The sequence below is a fragment of the Myotis myotis genome, unplaced genomic scaffold (assembly GCF_014108235.1).
Source record: "Myotis myotis isolate mMyoMyo1 unplaced genomic scaffold, mMyoMyo1.p scaffold_m19_p_18, whole genome shotgun sequence".
Lineage (NCBI taxonomy): Eukaryota > Metazoa > Chordata > Mammalia > Chiroptera > Vespertilionidae > Myotis > Myotis myotis.
The window spans coordinates 30791438-30811094 of NW_023416322.1; the positions used below are offsets into that span (position 1 = coordinate 30791438).

The 19657-nt window shown below is 44.3% G+C and overlaps 1 protein-coding gene across 4 annotated transcripts in view; it reads left to right on the plus strand.

Moving 5' to 3' along the window:
- SNX27 (sorting nexin 27) overlaps positions 1–18570 on the plus strand; it is a 52671-nt gene extending 34101 nt beyond the window's left edge. For 3 of the 4 annotated variants that reach the window (XM_036342920.1, XM_036342923.1, XM_036342922.1), the window contains 5 exons: positions 3275–3364; positions 12763–12912; positions 13211–13339; positions 13739–13798; positions 14879–18570. In XM_036342920.1, the coding sequence (XP_036198813.1) occupies positions 3275–3364; positions 12763–12912; positions 13211–13339; positions 13739–13798; positions 14879–14926 (477 nt within the window). In that variant the 3' untranslated portion in view covers positions 14927–18570. Of the gene's footprint in view, positions 1–3274; positions 3365–12762; positions 12913–13108; positions 13340–13738; positions 13799–14878 lie in introns of those variants that run through there. The other variant, XM_036342921.1, reaches the window with a different exon arrangement.
- The last annotated feature ends 1087 nt before the right edge of the window (positions 18571–19657 follow it).

Here is a 19657-nt window from a genome sequence, read left to right on the forward strand (position 1 = left end):
GGCCTGGCACCGTCAGCCAGTGCAAGCAGTTGGCTGCTGCCCCGATCACCCCTCACGAGCAGGGGGAGATAGAGAAACCCTTAGGGGCGATCAGGGCCGGCAGCTGCCACTCGCACCCACTGACAGTGCCAAGCGATAGGGGCTGGCATCAGGGGCCAGCAGTGGGTGTGAGCAGGGCTGGCGCCAGCAGCGGGTGCAGGTGCCAGCAAAGGTTGCGAGCACCTGGCAGGACCGCGGTGCACGGGAGCAAAGAATTTTCAGTAACCACCCTAGGCTCGCCCTGATGACAGCAACCAGCGAGGCGCCTTGGTCTGGCGTCCCCGCTCACTGCCACCATCCCACCGTGGCTGACACCCACAATGTTCCGTGCACGCCCCCTGGTGGTCAGCATACATCATAGTTACCGGTTGTTCGGTTGTTCCACCGTTCGGTCTATTTGCATGTTAGCCTTTTATTATATAGGAGGATTATGAACATGGGTGTGTAAATAATCTTTTCTTTCTTTTAAAATATATTTTATTGATTTTTTACAGAGGAAGGGAAAGGGATAGAGAGTCAGAAACATTGATGAGAGAGAAACATCGATCAGCTGTCTCCTGCACACTCCCCACTGGGGATGTGCCCTCAACCAAGGTACATGCCCTTGGCCGGAATCAAACCTGGGACCCTTGAGTCCCCAGGACGACGCTCTATCCACTGAGCCAAACCGGTTAGGGCTAAATAATCTTTTCAAAATCTTGCTTTTAATATGACCAGATTGAGATTATTGGATTTTATGATAATTCTCTCTATAATTTTTAAGGAACTGCCATACTGTTTTCCATAGCAGCTACATACACTATTTTACATTTGCAACAGGGCACAAGGATTCAAATGATTTTTTGCTTAACTGGGCAAACATTTGTGCCATTTAGAAAGTAATATTAACTTTTTCCTCTTAGTTTTAGTTATTTTTTATATCATATTTTGATGGTGGGTATTTCATCAATTCCAAGATGCCATCGATTGTAAGATGCGCTATTATTTCATGTGCTGCTAAGAAAGAGAAAAGAGCTACCAATTAAACTGACACATCATTGATTGTAAGATACATCCCAATTTTAGAGATGATAAAAATGAAAAAATGAGCATCTTAGAATTGAGATAATAGTGATGATAATGAGCCTTTTCCTTAAAGAAATTAGTAATATTGAAATTCATGGTAGAATGTATTTAAATTCTGGCTAAATCTAGCAGGTTGTACACCCATTTAAACTACTCCTTCCTGAAGGCTTGCTGAAATAATAGTCATGCATTTTGAAGGCGTAAACTTGCAAGGACAAAGAACAGGAAAGGAGATAGTAGCAGACGAGAACTGTCAGCAGTTTTTACAAAATGAATGTTTGCATGAATTGAGAGGAGTTGGTGTTTGGTTATTGTGGAAGAAGAATTGGTGAGTCACATGGGTAGTCAAGCAATATAATCTCCTCCTCCCCTCCACCCCCCATCACCTGTTTATCCCCTCTACGTGTTCAAGCAGTATAATCTTGTTTAGAAGTGAAAGGGGAGAGGAGAGAACATTTTTACTGCCCTGTATGAAAATAGTTGACTGGGAGGAGGGGGGTAAAGGGGGAGAAAATGGGAGATTTCTGTAATATCAACAATAAAAAAAATTTTTTTTAAAGAAAAGAAAATAGTTCACTTAGAGTTGGAGTAGATGTTCACTCTGACCCACTTCTGTCCTAGGGTAATGTTCAAATATTTAAGTGCTATTCCAAGTCAGATACAGTCCTAGGTATTGGGGACATGAATAATAACAAATACAGTATTTTCATTTGTTCATCAGAAAAACCTTTTCTTTAGCTAAATAACACTTTGTTACATGGGAAACGAAATAGGTAGACCAGCATTTGTTTCCCCTCTTTACTTCTCTCCCAGCTTTCCAGTAGTAATTGGTTTAATTTGGCCTGGAGCAGTCATGTCTTTTGGTGGTTAAATAAAACACAAAGTGGTCAGGTTCTTCAGGACATTGTGTGGCCATTCTTACTGAGCATCCTGATCTCTGTGACTAGATCTTCTGTGCCTAAGTGAGCCCTCATTTGAATGGCTAGGATTGGGGAGGAACGGGCATAATCTTTCCGTTAGGCAGTCCCCGGCTGGACGTTAATATCCATGTGTGGTTCCTAGAACTTAAGGAAATTGTCAGTCTTCTGATAAGAGTTCAAGTGGGTGCCAGCATAGAGTTGTCCTTGCAGTAACTCACTGAGGTTAGATTCTGAATGCCCTGGACAAATGATTCTATTTATTCTTTTTTTCTCCCAATGGTCAGTTTTTCCTCCTATTAGATTTAAACATTTTTATTGGGGTGGAATGAGGTTTGGAAGGGGATGCATATTTCATTTAGCCAAACCAGGAGTTGTTTAGAATAAGTATCTTCATGCTTGTTTCGGGTCTTGTTGGGGCCTTTTTTGGTTCATGGTCTCAGATTTATCACTTTCTCTTCCAGTTGCTGCTCCCCTAGTTTAAGGTCTTGTTCCATTTTGTGCTTAAAGTATGACAACATCGTCAGTCTCTCATTTTATTCTCTCCTTAGCTTAATTCATTTGACACTCATATACAAATCAATCTTCCTTTAAAAAAATTTTTTAAATTGCTTATTTTGGCTCCCTACTGTCCTTAAGTCTAAATTCCTGTGCCTGCTTTTTAGGATCCTTCCTTATCTGTTAACCTATCCCTCCAGCGCATTATCTTTCATTGTCCCTTAACCATATACCCTTTATTCAAATTAGGCAAATCTGTCTCCTGAATGTATTTAAGCTCAAACCCATTCCTGTTTCCTGACTATAGCTAGTAGATTCTTCTGTTCTATGTGGGCCCAACCAAGACTACCTTGATAACTACAATTAGCAAGAAGCTCTCATGTTCTGACTGCATGTATCTTACTATCTATACCACACATTTTTGTTATTTCATTATTACCTTTAATACAGTGTTATATGCTAACTTTTAATGTTCTCTAATTGTTGCACATATATATAAATTAACCAGACTTTAAATCTCTTAACATAGAAACCAGATTCCTCATGTGCCCAGAACAATCCTTGAATACATACCAGACACTTCATACATGCTGCTTATTCCAGTAACTACATCCAGGTGGCAGAGTGCACCAGTGATGCGATGGTCCATATGCATAAAAGTTATTCTGAAAATAAATCTGTCTCTATTTCTATTAAGAATGTACTTGATAGTGATTTTTACATTTCTTTCTTTCCTGCCTTTGTTTTGGTGACAGGCTGTTGATGATGTGAAAAAAGGCTACATCAAAGCAGAGGAAAAGTCCTACCAATTACAGAAGCTATATGAACAAAGGAAAATGGTCATGGTAGGTTTATGTCCCCATAATCTCTTTAGAAAATAACTCCTCTTATCTCTTAAACCTGTTGTTCCAATCTTTTTTGAAAGATATTGCAACCTGGTCAGTGGCTTAACTAATTTTTAAAAAGGAGGGGATATAGGCCTTGACATAAAGTCCATGGTGTTCCTCCATTTAGCCCACAAAGAGCTTATTTTGTTATATATAAATACGTAACTTTATTATAAATATTAACCAAATGGAATTCTTTTTGATAGAAAAAAATCTAAAACAAAGATGTGCAAAAACATTTAATATGATAAAGATAAGATTCCGTAAGAATTGATATTAGGTTTTTTACATTAGAAATTATTTTCGTTGTGATTTAGAGGTAGCAAAATCATTTGTTTTTATAACTTCAATCTCTGCAGTTGCTTAAACATTTATGCGCAGTAGTGCTTTTGGTTAGTATCATATGCTAGAGCTGTACTGGTCAATTCAATGGCTACCATCTTCATGTGGCATTTAAATTTAACTTTATTTAAATTAAATAAAATTTAAAGTTCAATTCCTCAGATGTGTTAGCCACACTTCAAATGTGGAATAGCACATCTGGCTAGTAGCTACTGTATTAGACAGCTCAGATATAGAGCATTTTTATTATCACAGAAAGTTCTGTTCAGAGGGCTGCCTAGAATACTCCTTAAATGTTTTAAAATTAGTTTTTAATTTGTATCTGCCATATATACAAGGATGGAAATTGTCAAAAATAAAATTTGTAATGAACACTTACAAAACTTCCACTCATAGAATTTTAAAATTTTTTTCTTGGCAAATTTATATATAGTTGAAATTTTTCTAATTATAATTTTTCAGGATTTCACACAAGGCAGTAATTGCAATGGTAATGATTCTTATAAATCGCTAGAATATATTATGTCTAGCTGGGATAGTTATTTTCTCACTTATATGATGAAAAGTAAATTGCCAAAGATCAAGAAACTATCTATGAATGTTCTACATACCAATAGACTAAATAGGCAATAAAAAGTATTTTAAATTGAATCAAGTCTATTAATTTGTTGAATTTTGTTTAAGGGAATTTTAATAAGTGGGAGACAGTATTTCAAAACTCAACTTCCTGTTCTTTAAAATAATGGCATTATCTTTTACATATTAATGCATGATTCTGACCAATACCTCTGCATCTTTTTGATGAAAAGGGCCAAATACTAAAGGACCATCAGCCTCTGCAGTAGTTCTTTGCTTTTTCCAAAGCCAGTGGATTTAGAGTAACTTCATAAGGGCCTTTGGTAATACCAGTATAGAATACATACTGGCATTTTGCACATGTAGTACTACTCCAAACACACTATCATCCATTTACACATTTTACCAGAAGTACTTGTTAAGCACCGAATGTGTGCCAGGCACAGTATGAGGTGCTAGATAAATAGTCTTGTATTGTTCTGTGGCAAAATATAGAAAATCTGAATTTAACAAGCATAGTAATCTATTATGAAATCATTTTCAAATTCAAGTTTGTATTTTTTTTTTAAATATATTTTATTGATTTTTTACAGAGAGGAAGGGAGAGAGATAGAGAGTTAGAAACATCGATGAGAGAGAAACATCGATCAGCCGCCTCCTGCACACCCCCTACTGGGTGCCCGCAACCCAGGTACATGCCGCCCTTGACCGGAATCGAACCTGGGACCCTTCAGTCCGCAGGCCGACGCTCTATCCACTGAGCCAAACCGGTTTTGGCAAGTTTGTATCTTGTAATCACCTGTTAAGAACTCGAATACAGTTGGACCACTGATGTGTTTTCCATGGGTCATTGGAATTGAGTATAAAATATGCTTAAACATTTATGGAATTCTATTGTCTTGAAAACCTAGTACCAACATACAAGTGTATACTAGCCCCATAATACCATAGTCAGATTTTAAAGAAAATCCCACCAAAGTCTGAATTTTATTTAAGTATTAGAGGCCCAGTGCATGAAATTCGTGCACTGGTAGGGTCCCTAGCAGCTGCCGACCAGGGCCTCCCTCCCTTCCCCTGGCCGGCCCCACCCCCTGGTTGAACTCCCGGTCGACCTCCGTTCGAGGGGACAATGCACGCTACACTTTTATTATATAGGATAATTTCATGTGTTCAAGTAGTAATGTTCAAAGACATTAACTTAGTCAGTGGTCATGGTCAGTACATTGAAACTTCAATTCAGATGGACCCTTCAGAGCCCATAATTCTTGATACATTATCTATAGCAACTTAGGATGCTTGATAGGCCTTAGAGTAGGTCAGATCACTGTGAGAACCTCAACAATTCAACAGACTTCTCAGTCCTAGTTTCTTTTCTATAAAATGGGATGTTCAGATTGCCAGCCATCAAGTAGAATCTTAAGAAATACTCTAGAGTTCTTTTTTTTTTTTTTTTTAATTAAATCTTTATTGTTCAGATTATTACATTTGTTCCTCTTTTTTTTCCCCCATAACTCCCCTCCTCCCAGTTCCCGCCCCACCCTCCGCCCTCACTCCCCACCCACTGTCCTCATCCATAGGTGCACGATTTTTGTCCAGTCTCTTCCCGCATCTCCCACACCCCTTTCCCCCCCAGGAATAGTCAGTCCATTCCCTTTCTATGTCCCTGATTCTATTATAATCAACAGTTCATTCTGTTCATCAGATTATTTATTCACTTGATTCTTAGATTCACTTGTTGATAAATGCATATTTGTTGTTCATAATTTGTATCTTTACCTTTTTCTTCCTCTTCCTCTTCTTAAAGGATACCTTTCAGCATTTCATATAATCCTGGTTTGGTGGTGATGAACTCCTTTAGCTTTTCCTTATCTGTGAAGCTCTTTATCTGACCTTCAATTCTGAATGATAGCTTTGCTGGATAAAGTAGTCTTGGTTGTAGGTTCTTGGTATTCATCACTTTGAATATTTCTTGCCACTCCCTTCTGGCCTGCAAAGTTTCTGTTGAGAAATCAGCTGACAGTCGTATGGGTATTCCCTTGTAGGTAACTGAGTTTCTTTCTCTTGCTGTTTTTAAGATTCTCTCTTTATCTTTTGCTCTTGGCATTTTAATGATGATGTGTCTTGGTGTGGTCCTCTTTGGATTCCTTTTGTTTGGGGTTCTCCACGCTTCTTGGACCTGTAAGTCCATTTCTTTCACCAGGTGGGGGAAATTTTCTGTCATTATTTCTTCAAATAGGTTTTCAATATCTTGCTCTCTCTCATCTTCTGGCACCCCTATAATTCTGATGTTGGTACGCTTGAAGCTGTCCCAGAGGCTCCTTACACTATGCTCGCATTTTTGGATTCTTTTTTCATTTTGCTTTTCCGGTTGGGTGTTTTTTGCTTCCTCGCATTTCAAATCATTGACTTGATTCTTGCGCTCCTCTGGTCTGCTGTCGGGAGTCTGTATAATATTCGTTATTTCAGTCCGTGTATGCTTAATTTCTAGTTGGTTCCCCAATATAAGATCGAGGGTCTTATTAGTTTTCTTGTAGATCTCATTAAGTTTATCGGCAGCTTCTAAACAGTTCTTGAGAGACCTTAAAAGTGTGGTTCTGAACTCTATATCTTCCATTGACAATTTTGTCCTGTTTCTTTGTCTCCGCATTTTGTTATGCTTCCTTGGTGCACCCCCTAGTGGTCTTTGTTCGCAGTCTTATAGTTAAATCTTGATTGTTGTAGCTAATTCCAGGGAGGGTTTGACCTCCAGGCCAAGTGGCTATGAGAATCAGCTGTGTCAGCAGTGAGAGAACTTCTGTCCTCTAGGGAGGTGCTAATCTAGCCTTTGCCTGAGGCTATCCGGCAAAAGCCTCTGTGCAGGGCTTGGGCGGGGTGGGTCGCACAGGATCAACAGGGTGGGCCGGAGAGAGCAGTTATGGCGGCTCTCAGTCCTGTCCCCAGGGGCTCTGCCTCTCTGAGTCCCAGCACCCACTGCAAAGCTCGGAGAGAAAGCTGCACTCGCTCTGACCGAAGCCAGACAGTCCCGCTTCTTCCGTTTGAGTCTGGGTCGCTAAAGACTCGCCCGGATCTGGAGCTCAGAGTCTGCGACTCCCTCCCGATTGAAAACGCCAACCGCGCCCTCCGCCGCCAGCCCGCTCAGCACTCCACACCTCAGAATTTGCCTTCAGCACTGCGCCTCCTCTGAGTGTCCGTATGCGTTTCTCTTTCCTCCTAGTTGTAGGACTTCCACTCAGCCAGCGTTCCTGTGGTTCTGGGTGATGTCCCTTCCGTTTTTTGGTTTCACTTTTGAAGTAGTTGTTCAAAGCAGCAAACTCCGGCGTTAACCTATGCCGCCATCTTGGTTCTCCATTCCACTATCACTCTAGAGTTCTTAATAGATAAATAAGTCTTGTGTAAATTTCCTTGTTTTCCAAATACAGAGGACAGCTCATGTCTTTGCCATAGTTTGTAAGATTCAGTGTGATAAAAAATGTTTTTTTGGTTTTTTTTCTACTTACAGAGTTAGATTTGGATGGTTGAGAATGTGATGTGCAAGAGAGATTTTATATTTTCTTTTTTTTTTACTCTTACACAAACAGCAAACATACGGAAGTTAAGATTTTCTTATGTTGGAATAGCCTGATTTTGCCATTGTTGAACTGACAAGTAAGAAATTTCTGTTAGTTTCTCTCAACATAATTTTTAGTGATTTCACACATGGCAGTAAGTGTGAAAGTCAGTGTTTCTCAGTGTGTGGCCCCAGCTCTGTGTCATGGGACTCACTTGTGAAGCCTGCTCACAGTGCAGGTATCTGACCCGCCTCCGTTTACTAAGCCAGAATCTCTGTGGATAGGACCTAGGCATTTTGTTAAGATTTTTACAGAAGCACCCTGGTGATTCTGGAACAAGCTGCTTCGGGGGTTTGAGAGAGTCGGCTCCCAAGGTTCCTCTCAAGCACTTATTTCAGTCTTAGCCCTGGTTTGACCCTTGGCAGGTGGTTTGGGAGACAGAGAGTTCTCCGGAATGGACCTTAACCCACTCACCTAAAGTGTTCTGCTCTGTTGAGTACTGAGTCCCTGCTTTAATGTGTCCTTTTCCTGTATCGACCTACCTTGCTAAATATTCAACATTCACAAATACCCCATGCCATACCTTCCTTTTTCTCTGGTCTAATGTGGGCCACCATCTGAGTGGTATGTGAATCAGGGAAACTTATTTAGGATACACATTTACTCAAAATTTAATCTGAGAAGAGAATGGACAGGGAAATTTTGTGTTTAAAATAAATCTGTTTGAAAACAAAAATTTACTTTTCTTTTGGAAATTTTGGGTGTATATTAAACTGTAAATCTTTCTTCCCTTTATGTTTTGTGCAAGTCCAGGAATGTATAGATTGCCCACCTACAGTTGAGAAACGCTGCCTGACCCCGAGAATCTTGAAAACCTTAAGTTTCCCCAGGGAAACTTTACTAAACTCTGTCCTCTCATTAAGGCCACAGGTGCCCTTAGTTTGCACTCAGGTTATTTTATAACTACATTAGGAATTCCCCTGAAGGTCCTTTGTTTTCAAGGACTACATTTCTGAATATGGAGGGATAAGTCCGCTTTTTTTTTTTTTTTTTTATTCAAAGGGGATAGAGAGGGCATATCTTAGGCGTCTGGTACTGTTCTGGACACTGTGTGTACATTCTCGTTTCCTCCTTATAACAACCAAGCAGAGGAGGGGTGGAGTCTGAGGAAGGAAGATTCTTACCCAAGATCATAAAGTTCGTCAGAAGGAGAGCTAGGATTCGAATCCATGTCTGTCTGGCTCCAAAGCGCGTGTTTTTTCCTACATCAGAGAAAAGTGGGTGGCGGCAGTGTCCTTTATTCCCAGACGGCAGAGAGGAAGCCTGGCTGGAGTAACCTATGCAAAGTCACAAAGCAAGAATTCAAGATACACAGAGCTCCACATCTCTTCTGTGTCCTTTCCTAATTTCTCCCTTTGCAGGTTTCTCCCTCTTTAAAAAAATCTGTATGGTAATCCAAATATGGCAGAAATATTTTTTAAATAGGAGTGTTGCCTCTGAAAGAAGAGAACTCTCAGCAAATGTGTTACATGTAAAGCCATTTTTGTTGAAGTACATGAACAGAACTAGTCTCAGACTCTGACACCTCCTGGCATTTGCAGAGTTCTTGAGCATCTTTGAGCAGAATTTGCTGCTTATTGAGCATGCAGAAAGCTTCTAATGACTGTATTAGGAGGAAGGCTGAAGTAAGAACTACAGGCCTGGTTGCAGGGAAGTTTTTTCTTCTAACATTTTATTGTAGAAATTTTCAAATATATAAAGAAGTTGAAAGAATAGTACATTTAGCCTCCCAACTAAAGAGCCTTCAACTTCCTGCCATTCATGTTTCATCTGTCTCACTTATGTGCTTCTCCCCCCCCCCCCCCCCCCGCCCGCTGGAGTTTTTATAAGTAATTTCCATATATATCATTTCTCAGGGCTTTTTTTTTTAAAGGTGCAAGACATAGGAAGTTTTTATTGGATTCTGTACAGAAGAGAAATGCTTAGTTGTCAAAAACTACAAACGGATCCCTGCCTTTGGTTGGGTGGTGGTATGAAGACAGAACTCCCTCCCAGTTAAGCCCAGGGTCAAGTTGCTTATCAACACAGCAAAGAGCCCTGGAAGCCAGCTGTACAAAGTGCAAGAGGGAGCCCCTGCCCCAGGCTCCTCTGCTTGGGATCACAGGGCATTCTTTTGTTGTTGCTGTTAGTCCTCACTGGAGGACATTTTCCCACTGATTTTTTTAAAAAAATATATCTTTATTGATTTCAGAGAGGAAGGGAGAAAGGAGAGAGAGAAACATCAATGATGAGAGAGAATCATTGATTGGCTGCTTCCTGCACGCCCCCTCCTGGGGATCAAGCCTGCAACCTGGGCATGTGCCCTTGACCGGAATCGAACCTGGGACCCTTCAGTTCACAAGCTGATTGATGCTCTAGCCACTGAGCCAAACCAGCTAGGGCTTCCCATTGATTTTTACAGAGAATGGAAGAAAGAGGGAAAGACAGAGAGAAACATCAATGTGAGAGAAACACATCAATTGGTTGCTTTCTGAATGAGCCCAGACCAGGACCTGGGCTGGGAAGGACCCTGCAATCAAGGTACATGCCCTTGACCAGAATCAAACCTGGGACCATCTTGTCCACAGCCCGACGCTCTAGCCACTGAGCCAAACCGGCTAGGGCCACAGGGCGTTCTTGAGAGAGAAAATAGTTGAATCCTCTGGCTAAAGATAACAGAGCCTTTAAAATTATTTTTAAGCTATCATTTATTGAATACCTAATTATGCACTGAATATTGTAATGCTTGCAAATAACTGATATAGGGTATTAGTAAGAAGATGGAACCAAGGCTCCTTGGAGTTTAATAATTTCCTTGAATTCAGTAGTTGCCCAACAGGAAGTGATGGGGCCAGGATTCAAGCCCAGGCTTTTGACCACCCCTCTGTGCTGCTTCCTGTCCCAGTCTTTGCTTCTTATAACTCCAGAAAAGTTCTATGACACTGCCTGTCATATTTCCAAAGTATAATGGCCTAGATTTCTTTCTGCTCATCGTGCCAATAGCAAGGTTAAGCAGTATCCATATTTATTACACATACAGGAAGGATGTGATAAAGGGGGATGGAATAGGGTGGTGGAAGGGGAAGTGGGAGACGAAAAATTATGCAAATGGAGTATTGTGGCACTTCTGAATTGACCCTAACCCTGTGTTCTTGCTACCCTTTTGTAATTTTTCACCTTGTACTCTGGTCAGTGTGGCTCAGTTGGAGCATCACCATAAACCAGTGGTCGGCAAACTCATTAGTCAACAGAGCCAAATATCAACAGTACAATGTTTGAAATTTCTTTTGAGAGACAAATTTTTTAAACTTAAACTATATAGATAGGTACATTGTTATTAACTTAATTAGGGTGCTCCTAAGCTGGCCTTTGCTAAAAACGTCCTCAATCTAAGGGGTCGACCTCAGCGAACATACCCCCACTTCTTCTAATGCCACTTCTTCCAAATAGACTCACCCAGGCCGAAAACCGACTTCTGCACATGGACCATGAAGTTTCAGTCGCACTGTACATGCGTGCCCTCATGGAGTATTTTGGGGAAGAGCCACACTCAAGGGGCCAAAGAGCCGCGGTTTGCCGACCACTGCCATAAACGGACAAATCTCGGGTTCCATTCCTGGTCAGGGCACACACCTAAGTTGTGGGTTCAGTCCTAAAAATTTTATCCTCACGTGAGGATTAAAAATAATAAAATAATTTTTCCCCTTCCAAGTTGCTATTATTTTACCTAAGCGGAACTAAATAGACAGGGGGAAGGGCGCCTGTGGTGTGCCTTTTCCCTGGGTGCTCTGGTCTTGCCATCCCTGGTGCCAGTAGCAACTCTTAGGTGCCAGTCACTGGTGCCAGTCATAGGTTGCCTAGGCTCCTTTTTGTGCCTGTGTCTCTTCTCTCTTCGTAAGGCACAGGCACCTCTGGTTTTTTCTAATCTCCCCGCCCGTCTAACTGAAATTTATTAGGGTGTTATGCCTTCGTCTTCTCTCCAACACTCCACACACATCACCAGTGTTCCCCGTTTTCCTGTGTGATATTCAAGGCTATTTGCTTGTTTCTCGGGCAGCCCCTGAGAGGAAACCAGGTCAGAGTCCATGAGTCTTTTTTTTTTTTTTTTAATCTTTCCCCTATTTCTCTTCTCTTCTCTTCTCCTTCCCACTTGTCTTCTTTTACTCTCTCCTCTCTTACCTCAAAATAGCGAGTTGAGTGAGAGGCCAGCTTAGTTGTAGAGGAGAAAGGACAGAGAGTGGAGTTAGAGTCAGTAGTTGAGACACCTCTAGATTAGGCTTATAGCATTATGCCTGTCACTTGATTTGGGTCCAGATGCTTTTTAAGGAGACCGAGGGGATGGTGGGGCCGATTTGGGGACTAGAAGAGAAAAGATCAGTAACCAAGAAATTAAACCTGGCTTACCACTTATTGTTACCGGTGGCATTAAAGTCTCAGGCAGCTTAGTCATCATCACTGAGGTCATTGTAACTTTTGATCGGAGAAGAGTTGGGGAGAAACATTAGCCCCTTTCCTTAATTGTAAGGATAGATTCGATTCCCATTCCTTAGGTACAGTGAAAATAGAGGGTCGGAGTGGCATTGTGAGTTCCCTTCTAGTCCTAGCCGTTTTGGTTAGTGTCTCTTCTGGCTTTGTTTGCATATCTTTTTCTAAGTAGAGAAAGGTTGGAGGTTGGAAGTGGGATAAAGGATCATCTTGGAGTCCTGTCCCAACTTAGGGATGGGCGTGAGACCAGAGGCAAGGTCTTTGGGTTGTTGGGCGAGAAGTTTCTGTGTTCTTGTGCCATCTCAGCAGCTCCTCACGGTGGTTGAGTTCCATAGTAACATGCTTTCCCTTCCTTTTTTTTCCTAGTACCTCAACATGCTAAGAACTTGTGAAGGCTACAATGAAATCATCTTTCCCCACTGTGCCTGTGACTCCAGGAGGAAGGGGCACGTGATCACAGCCATCAGCATTACGCACTTTAAACTTCATGCTTGCACTGAGGAGGGACAGCTGGAGGTGAGAGTTCAGCATGGGGCTGAGGCTAGGAACCCTGGCGATACTTTGACACTCACTCTCTTGCTGTGTTTTAGTTCTGGTCGTGGAATGATGTCAAAACCGTTTGACTGGGGTAGATAAGTACGCACTGGATTCACACTGGTCCTCACCTTCACGTGTTACACTGACCTTTATTCTTGTTGTCTTTTCCCTGAAGTGATGCAGACATCTCCACTCATCTCTCTTCTGCTGCCCGGTTCAGACCCTTATTAAGCTTCCCCGCGTTCTCAGACTCACACTCTTGTTCTCGGTTGTTTAGAACCAGGTAATAGCATTTGAATGGGATGAGATGCAGCGGTGGGATACAGATGAAGAAGGAATGGCCTTCTGCTTTGAATATGCACGAGGAGAAAAGAAGCCTCGATGGGTTAAAATCTTCACACCATATGTGAGTGGTAGACGGGGAAGCATGCTTGGGGAGAGAAGATTGGGCTTCAAGTTCTTGAACTAAATGCTTACGTGGAGAGAGCTGCAGAGAGAGCAGTGGGTGTGAGATCTGAACCTGTTTGAATTCTAGAGCCCCGGGTTCTTCCTGTCTTCCCTTGAGGCCCCACTGGGATTGGCAATTTCACATCCCGCTTGACTCACAGTTACCACTAGGAGGAGCCAGAGAATCGTAGATGAGCCAGGCCTGGGTTTTATGGGTTTGTGGGGCTTGTCAGGGTTTTTTTCTCGGCTGAGAAAGTTTGGGAGGTTGGGTGGCTTGGGGCAGAAGTTCAAAGGCATGGATGGCCCTGTGGTACCTGGTCCTGCGATGTCAGTGAGTGTTGCTATGTTCTTTTTTCAGTTCAACTACATGCACGAATGCTTCGAGAGGGTGTTCTGTGAGCTCAAGTGGAGAAAAGAGGTAATCCTAAACAAACTTGAATTGATTATTTCATCTTTGTTTGTTTAAAATGTATAAGCCTAGGGCCATATAACCTGGGCCCTTACCTCCATCTCCATCTTTCTGGGACTGTTGGTTAGGCTGATGACCCCATGTGAGCCAGGATACTCTTCCAGAGAGGGTTAGCTTTTGGATGCTGAACAGACGGTGTGAAAAGCCCTGCTTCTTCCTTTGTCTAGAGCAGGGGTGGGGAACGTCAGCCCATGGGCTGTAGATGGCCCGAAAAATGATTTGGTCTGGCCCTGCCAAGTCATTAAGGGGTGAGTTAATTAAATGTTTGACCACATATAGCAGGCTAATTTTTAAGTTGATAATTTTGTATAGCCTGTGAATGATGTTATAAATATCCAGATGGCCCTTGGCAGAAGAAAGGTTCCCCACCCCTGGTCTAGAGGCTGGCCATTGGCTGCAGGCTATCCCGTCTCTCATGACTTCATGGACCCTCCTCTGCCTGTTTTTATCAAAGTACCCTCCGTGCTGCTCCTGACCCAGGCGGGCAGCTGTCCTCAGTGTTAGCCGCCCTGTCCCGGCTGACCACGAATGGGCGTGTGTGTGGGGGCAGGTCTTTGCCCTGCTTTACTGCTGTCTGGGTGCCAGTGCAGGAACAGAATTAGGAAGAGTCTGAATAATTAGCTACTTAGTCTCAAAGAAAATGTTTCTGAGAGTCAGCAGTAGCATCAGGAACACGAAAATGTATATTCTTGGTACAGTAGAAAGCACACTGGTTTTTGGGCACCAGATCTGGATTCTCTCCTGGCTTTTTTTTCTCTATGATTTTGGGCAAATCAGTCTCCCTAGAGTCCAGTTTTCTCATTTTCTCTCATGTGTAAAACGGGAAGGCTGAGCCAGATAATTAATAGCCAAGGTCCCTTCCAGCTCTAAAAGGCTGTGATTCTAGATGGGAAGTTATAGTGGGAAGAGGCCCATCCGATTGAGTCATCCAGTCGTGCATTTTCTGATTCCGTTTGAACAGTTGTCTCCAGATGGGAGGGGATGTCGACATTGAAGGCTTCCCAATAACTCTCCTTTTTTTTCTTTCAGAACATTTTCCAGATGGCGCGGTCACAGCAGAGGGATGTGGCCACCTAGCCTTCCCTTACCCCCTCCCTTCTCTTCGCCTCCATCCTCTTATCCCCTTCGTCTCCCATGTCAGACAGAGTAACCATTAACACAAAGGAAGAGGAAAAGGAAAAAAGTCATTATATTCAAAAGCCCTAAGGAAATAATAATAGTCCTTCTGAATTTCATGTCTCTGGAATTGAGCCGGTAGAAAACAACAGATGGGTCAGCACCAGGAGTCACCTGAGTTAAGATAGGAACAGGAATGAGCACAGCCAACTCGCCGAAGGTGTCTGTCCTTTCCCTGGGCCTCGCACCAGCGGACTCTCCTTGTGCTGTATTTCTAAGACTGGAACTCTGAACTCCACCCATTTGCACTGTTCATACATATACATGTATGTATGTAAAAATTATATATACACAGATTAGCTGCACGTGTATACATATATATATTTCTTTTTAAATTTCATATTGATGGCAGTACCTTTTTTAGCTTGTGTTTTTACACACCTTTCACTAGAATTCATGACTTCTCTCTTGCTCTCTTTCTTTTGAAACAAACTTTAAAAAGGAAAAAAAAATTTACAGGGAAAATACCTCTCCTCATGAAGGACTCGAAACGTTTACAACCTGCTTGGGTTCCCCCCTTTTTGTATGGAGTGAGGATTCTGGCTCGTGTGTGACTGTAGAGTCTGAGGAGCAAGGAGCGTGGTTTCTTTTTCTTCCAAGAAGCTGTTGGGGAGTGTGTTCCTAAAGGGCAGCAGGCTGCGGCCTGCAGGGGCGTCTGCAGACTGGGTGTGGTCTCTTATTCCAAGACATCTTTCCTGGCCCATCTCCGACTCTCCCACTCATGGCTTTCTAGCCACATTCCACATCTTCCTGCTTCCCCAGGGCCCCTGTGTGCTCTCCCTCAACTGGTCTCCAATGGGAGGGGGAGCTCAGGAAGTTAATGCCACGGGAACCTGAAACACTTCCTGGTGGTAATTTCCCTGCTTTTCTGAAGCAGAGGTAGGACTAGGGGCCAGAGTTAACGTTGATACCTTTAGGCACAAAGATTGGACGGAGCCTGTAGGGGAAAGGAAGGAAGGAATGCCCAATGTACATAAGCTTTTCCCTCCTCGATTTGTGACCAGTAACCACCCATAACTATTACATTCTCTGTGACTTCCTGAAACGGCTGTGGGAGGGATCTACAGTATCCCCAGGCCTTGGGGAAACTGGGAATGGGTCAGTGGTCTGTGTGAACCAAACTGTATCCATCCAAGCCAGCTGAGGACCCAGGGAGGAGCAGTGGGAATAGGGTTTAATTGAAAGGAGACTGAAGGAAAACCTTTCTGTCCCTTAAAGATCTCATCTGACCTTGCAGGTGGACCTTTTGAGATCTAAGAGCTACACCCCAGGACGAGGGCCAGGGCTGACTGGAGCAGGGCGACATGGTCGGCCCTCGGGCCCTGTCTTCAGATAATGGCACTGGGAGCTCTAAGTCAGGCTCGGGTGCAATGGAAACACATCTTTGAACCTTTTCCTTTCCCTTCTCCACCTTCTAAACGAAAACCGCCCTAGGGTGGCATCTTTTGCTTTGTCTAACTGGGAGGCAACCATAGTTGGTTGTAGTCATCTCCCCTGAGCAGTGTTGGGGTGCTTTGAAGTTTCTGTTTTTATAACTTGTTTTTGCAGATCATTGTGAATCCTCTTTCACTCTGTTATCCTGGGAGCTGTTGGCCCCAGGGGAGTACAGGGTCATACAGGGTGGCCTGTCTTCTCTCCCCTGCTCCACACCCAGGTGGCATCAGAGTGCAAACCATGTGAATGCTGAGTGTTGGAAGTTGCAGAGGGTGAGCCCTGATTTGAAGGCTTTGCCACGGGATTAACTTCTTTTGGCTGCAATGAACTGAATAATGAGCCAAAGGACCCTGGAAAGATCCGTTGGTTTTCCATTCCTAGATGCTAAAGAGGCTTTTGACGCCAGCTTTGTTCAAACTACAAAAAATCGCAGCCGTTTGCCCCTGTCCCCTCATCGTTGGCTAGAAATGAACAAATCCGGGAGGCCCCATGGCAGCCCCTTGGGGTGGACAGATGCTGCTCTGTCCCCTTTCCGGCATATTCACTTGGTGCTTTGGAGAGTGGGTGAAGACCCCCCCAGGTTGGCGGTCTGTTGGCAGACTCTGTAGAACAGCCCCTTGCTTGAGGCTGTAGCACTGACCACCCAGCTGCCGTGTGGTGGGGGAGGCCCGGGGACAGGGGACAGCGCCTTCTCTTCACCCCCAGCAGGCCGCCTGCAGTGGGGCCACGGGCTGGCTGTGGAGCTCCAGGGGATCCAGCTCTTGTTTGCATGAAGCAGTGTTAGTGTGACACTCCTTTCCCCTTCTCTGCGTTCCTTTCTCTAATCCCTGCTCCCTTTCTTGGTCCTGGGTTCTGCCCAGGGAGGCTTCCTTTGCAGTTTGTCTCTGGGAAATGGAAGGGCTCCCCTTCCCCCTGCCTTGCCCCAGCAGAGCCAGCGGGATGTTCCTGGTCTCCTGCCGTCCTCCCCTCCACACTCAGTTTCTATCTTCTTTGGTAAAAGCTCCGCTTTTTTCCTGATCGGGAGGAAGTGCAGGCCCCTGAAGCCTGTCCCCACAGAAAGGTTTCCTGGGGCCAAGCTCAGGGCTCTCTGCTCTGTATCTTCTCTCCATTTCTCTGCCCTCCCCTTGCCCTAGGCCTGAGCTCAGCACAGGTGAGTGCTCAGAGCAACTCAGGCCTGGAGGGAGCGCTCGGGCAGGAATGAGAAGCGTTCAGCATCCCCATGCCTGGCCCATCTGGTTTCACCCTTTAGTTACCCGGGCCAGTAGCTTTGGGTTGTCCCCTCTTGTAGCTCCTAGCCCAATGCTTAGAGCAACAGTATATAGGGCATGGGCAGGAGGTGGACCTCTCACCTCAGAATTTGCCACTTATGGGTCTGGCTCCTAGGAGGCAGTTTTCTTAAAAGGGATTGCATCCTGGTTGGTCTGAAGTCCCCAGACCTGGAGGGACTGCTGTGCCCTCCCTTCTCTCCAGTGTGCGCTGGTGGACTAATGCCGCAGGAGGGACCGTCTGTGCTGTTGGACTCCCAGCATGCACCAGATTCTGTGTCACATTAGCCTCCTTTTGGAGGGAGGATGGTGAGGTTGAGAGAGTAGAGGTGACGGATGTGCTCCAGCACCTCATCGTCCAGTCCCACCTCCCGTCTTCCTCTTCTCCCAAACCCAAGCACATCGTGCCAGGCCTCACTCACCAGGACAACATCAGCTCCCTCCTCAGCAATCATCTCAGGTGTGTGGGCAGCTTAGGGCTTGGGGAGATCGGAGTGGACGAGGGGAGTGATACGGGGCGAGGCACGCGGCCAGCTGCTAAAGTTACACCAGTTTTATGTCATGCTCCCTTTTTAAGCCAGTGAGCTGGGCTTCAGTTTTCCCCAGGCCATGCACACTTTTAATTTATTTGAGAGAAACTCTAATTGTATTTTCACTGCAGTATCTTGTATTTTTTATTTGTGATTTAAGAAATGTGAAGAGAAAATACACAGACACATAATGGCTAGCAGTGTTTCTTTCATTCCTGGTTCTAGAGCTAACCACTCTAAAATTGTTTGGTAATGTCACTTAGTGTAATTAATTGTAACATATTCTTTTAAATAAATTGATTTATTGATGAAACTATTCTTTGGTTTCCTAGGTTACAAATCCTTTGGGTTGTGTGGGAAGCAGTGTAGAGGGACCTTTGAGATTTGAGTTAGAATGGTCAGTCTGGAAACAGGAAGGAACATTTAACCAGTTATCCCAAGTAACAGTGATCTTTTGAAGGCAGGTGATGCGGGGGAGGGGGGGAAGCTGGGAGGCCTCTGGTCTAGCCTTGTGTTCAGTGGCTCCTTTGAAGATTCCTTCCCCCTCAGACTTCAGTTGATGGTGCCAGCCTGCACAAAGCCCACGCTGGCTCACAGGGCCCCTCCCTCGACCTTACGCAGATAGATCCTGGCAGGATCCTTGGGACACATCTTAGTCCCCAACCCCCAGTAACATGTATAGACTTTGTCATTTTCCTATTTTATGGATATCCTAGAGGCCCGGTGCACGGATTTGTGCACTGGTGGGGTCCCTCAGCCTGGTCTGTGCCCTCGCAATCTGGGACCCCTCGGGGGACGTAGTAGTGTGCAAAGTGGCAGGTGGCTGGGGAGGGGCCCAGGCCGGGCGCCACGCTGTAGCGCTGCTGCCGAGACAGGAGAGGCTCACTGCCACAGCTGCGCTTGCCAGCCATGAGCCCGGTGTCTGGTGCCCATTGGTCAGCTGAGCGGCGCTCCCGCTATGGGAGTGCACTGACCACCAGGGGGCAGCTCCTGCGTTGAGCACCTACCCCCTGGTGGTCAGTGCACATCATAGTGACCAGTTGTTCGTTCGCTTAGGCTTTTATATATATAGGTATGTTTTTTTAATATATATATATATTTTTTTTAGAGAATGGGGAAAGGAAAAGAGAGAGAGGTAGAAACATCTATGAGAGAGAAACATCGACCAGCCACCTCCTACACACACACCATTGGGGATCGAACGCACAACCTGGGCATGTGCCCTGACTGGGAATTGAACTGTGACCTCTTGGTTCATGGGTTCATGGGTTGATGCTCCGCCACGGAGCCAAAACTCTAAAACTATAGGTGGGGAAATGGGAATTTGCGAAGGAATTATCCGGACTCCCCCACCACCCTATCACCTGTAGTCCCCCTGAGTGAGGACATTTTTCTAGATGTCT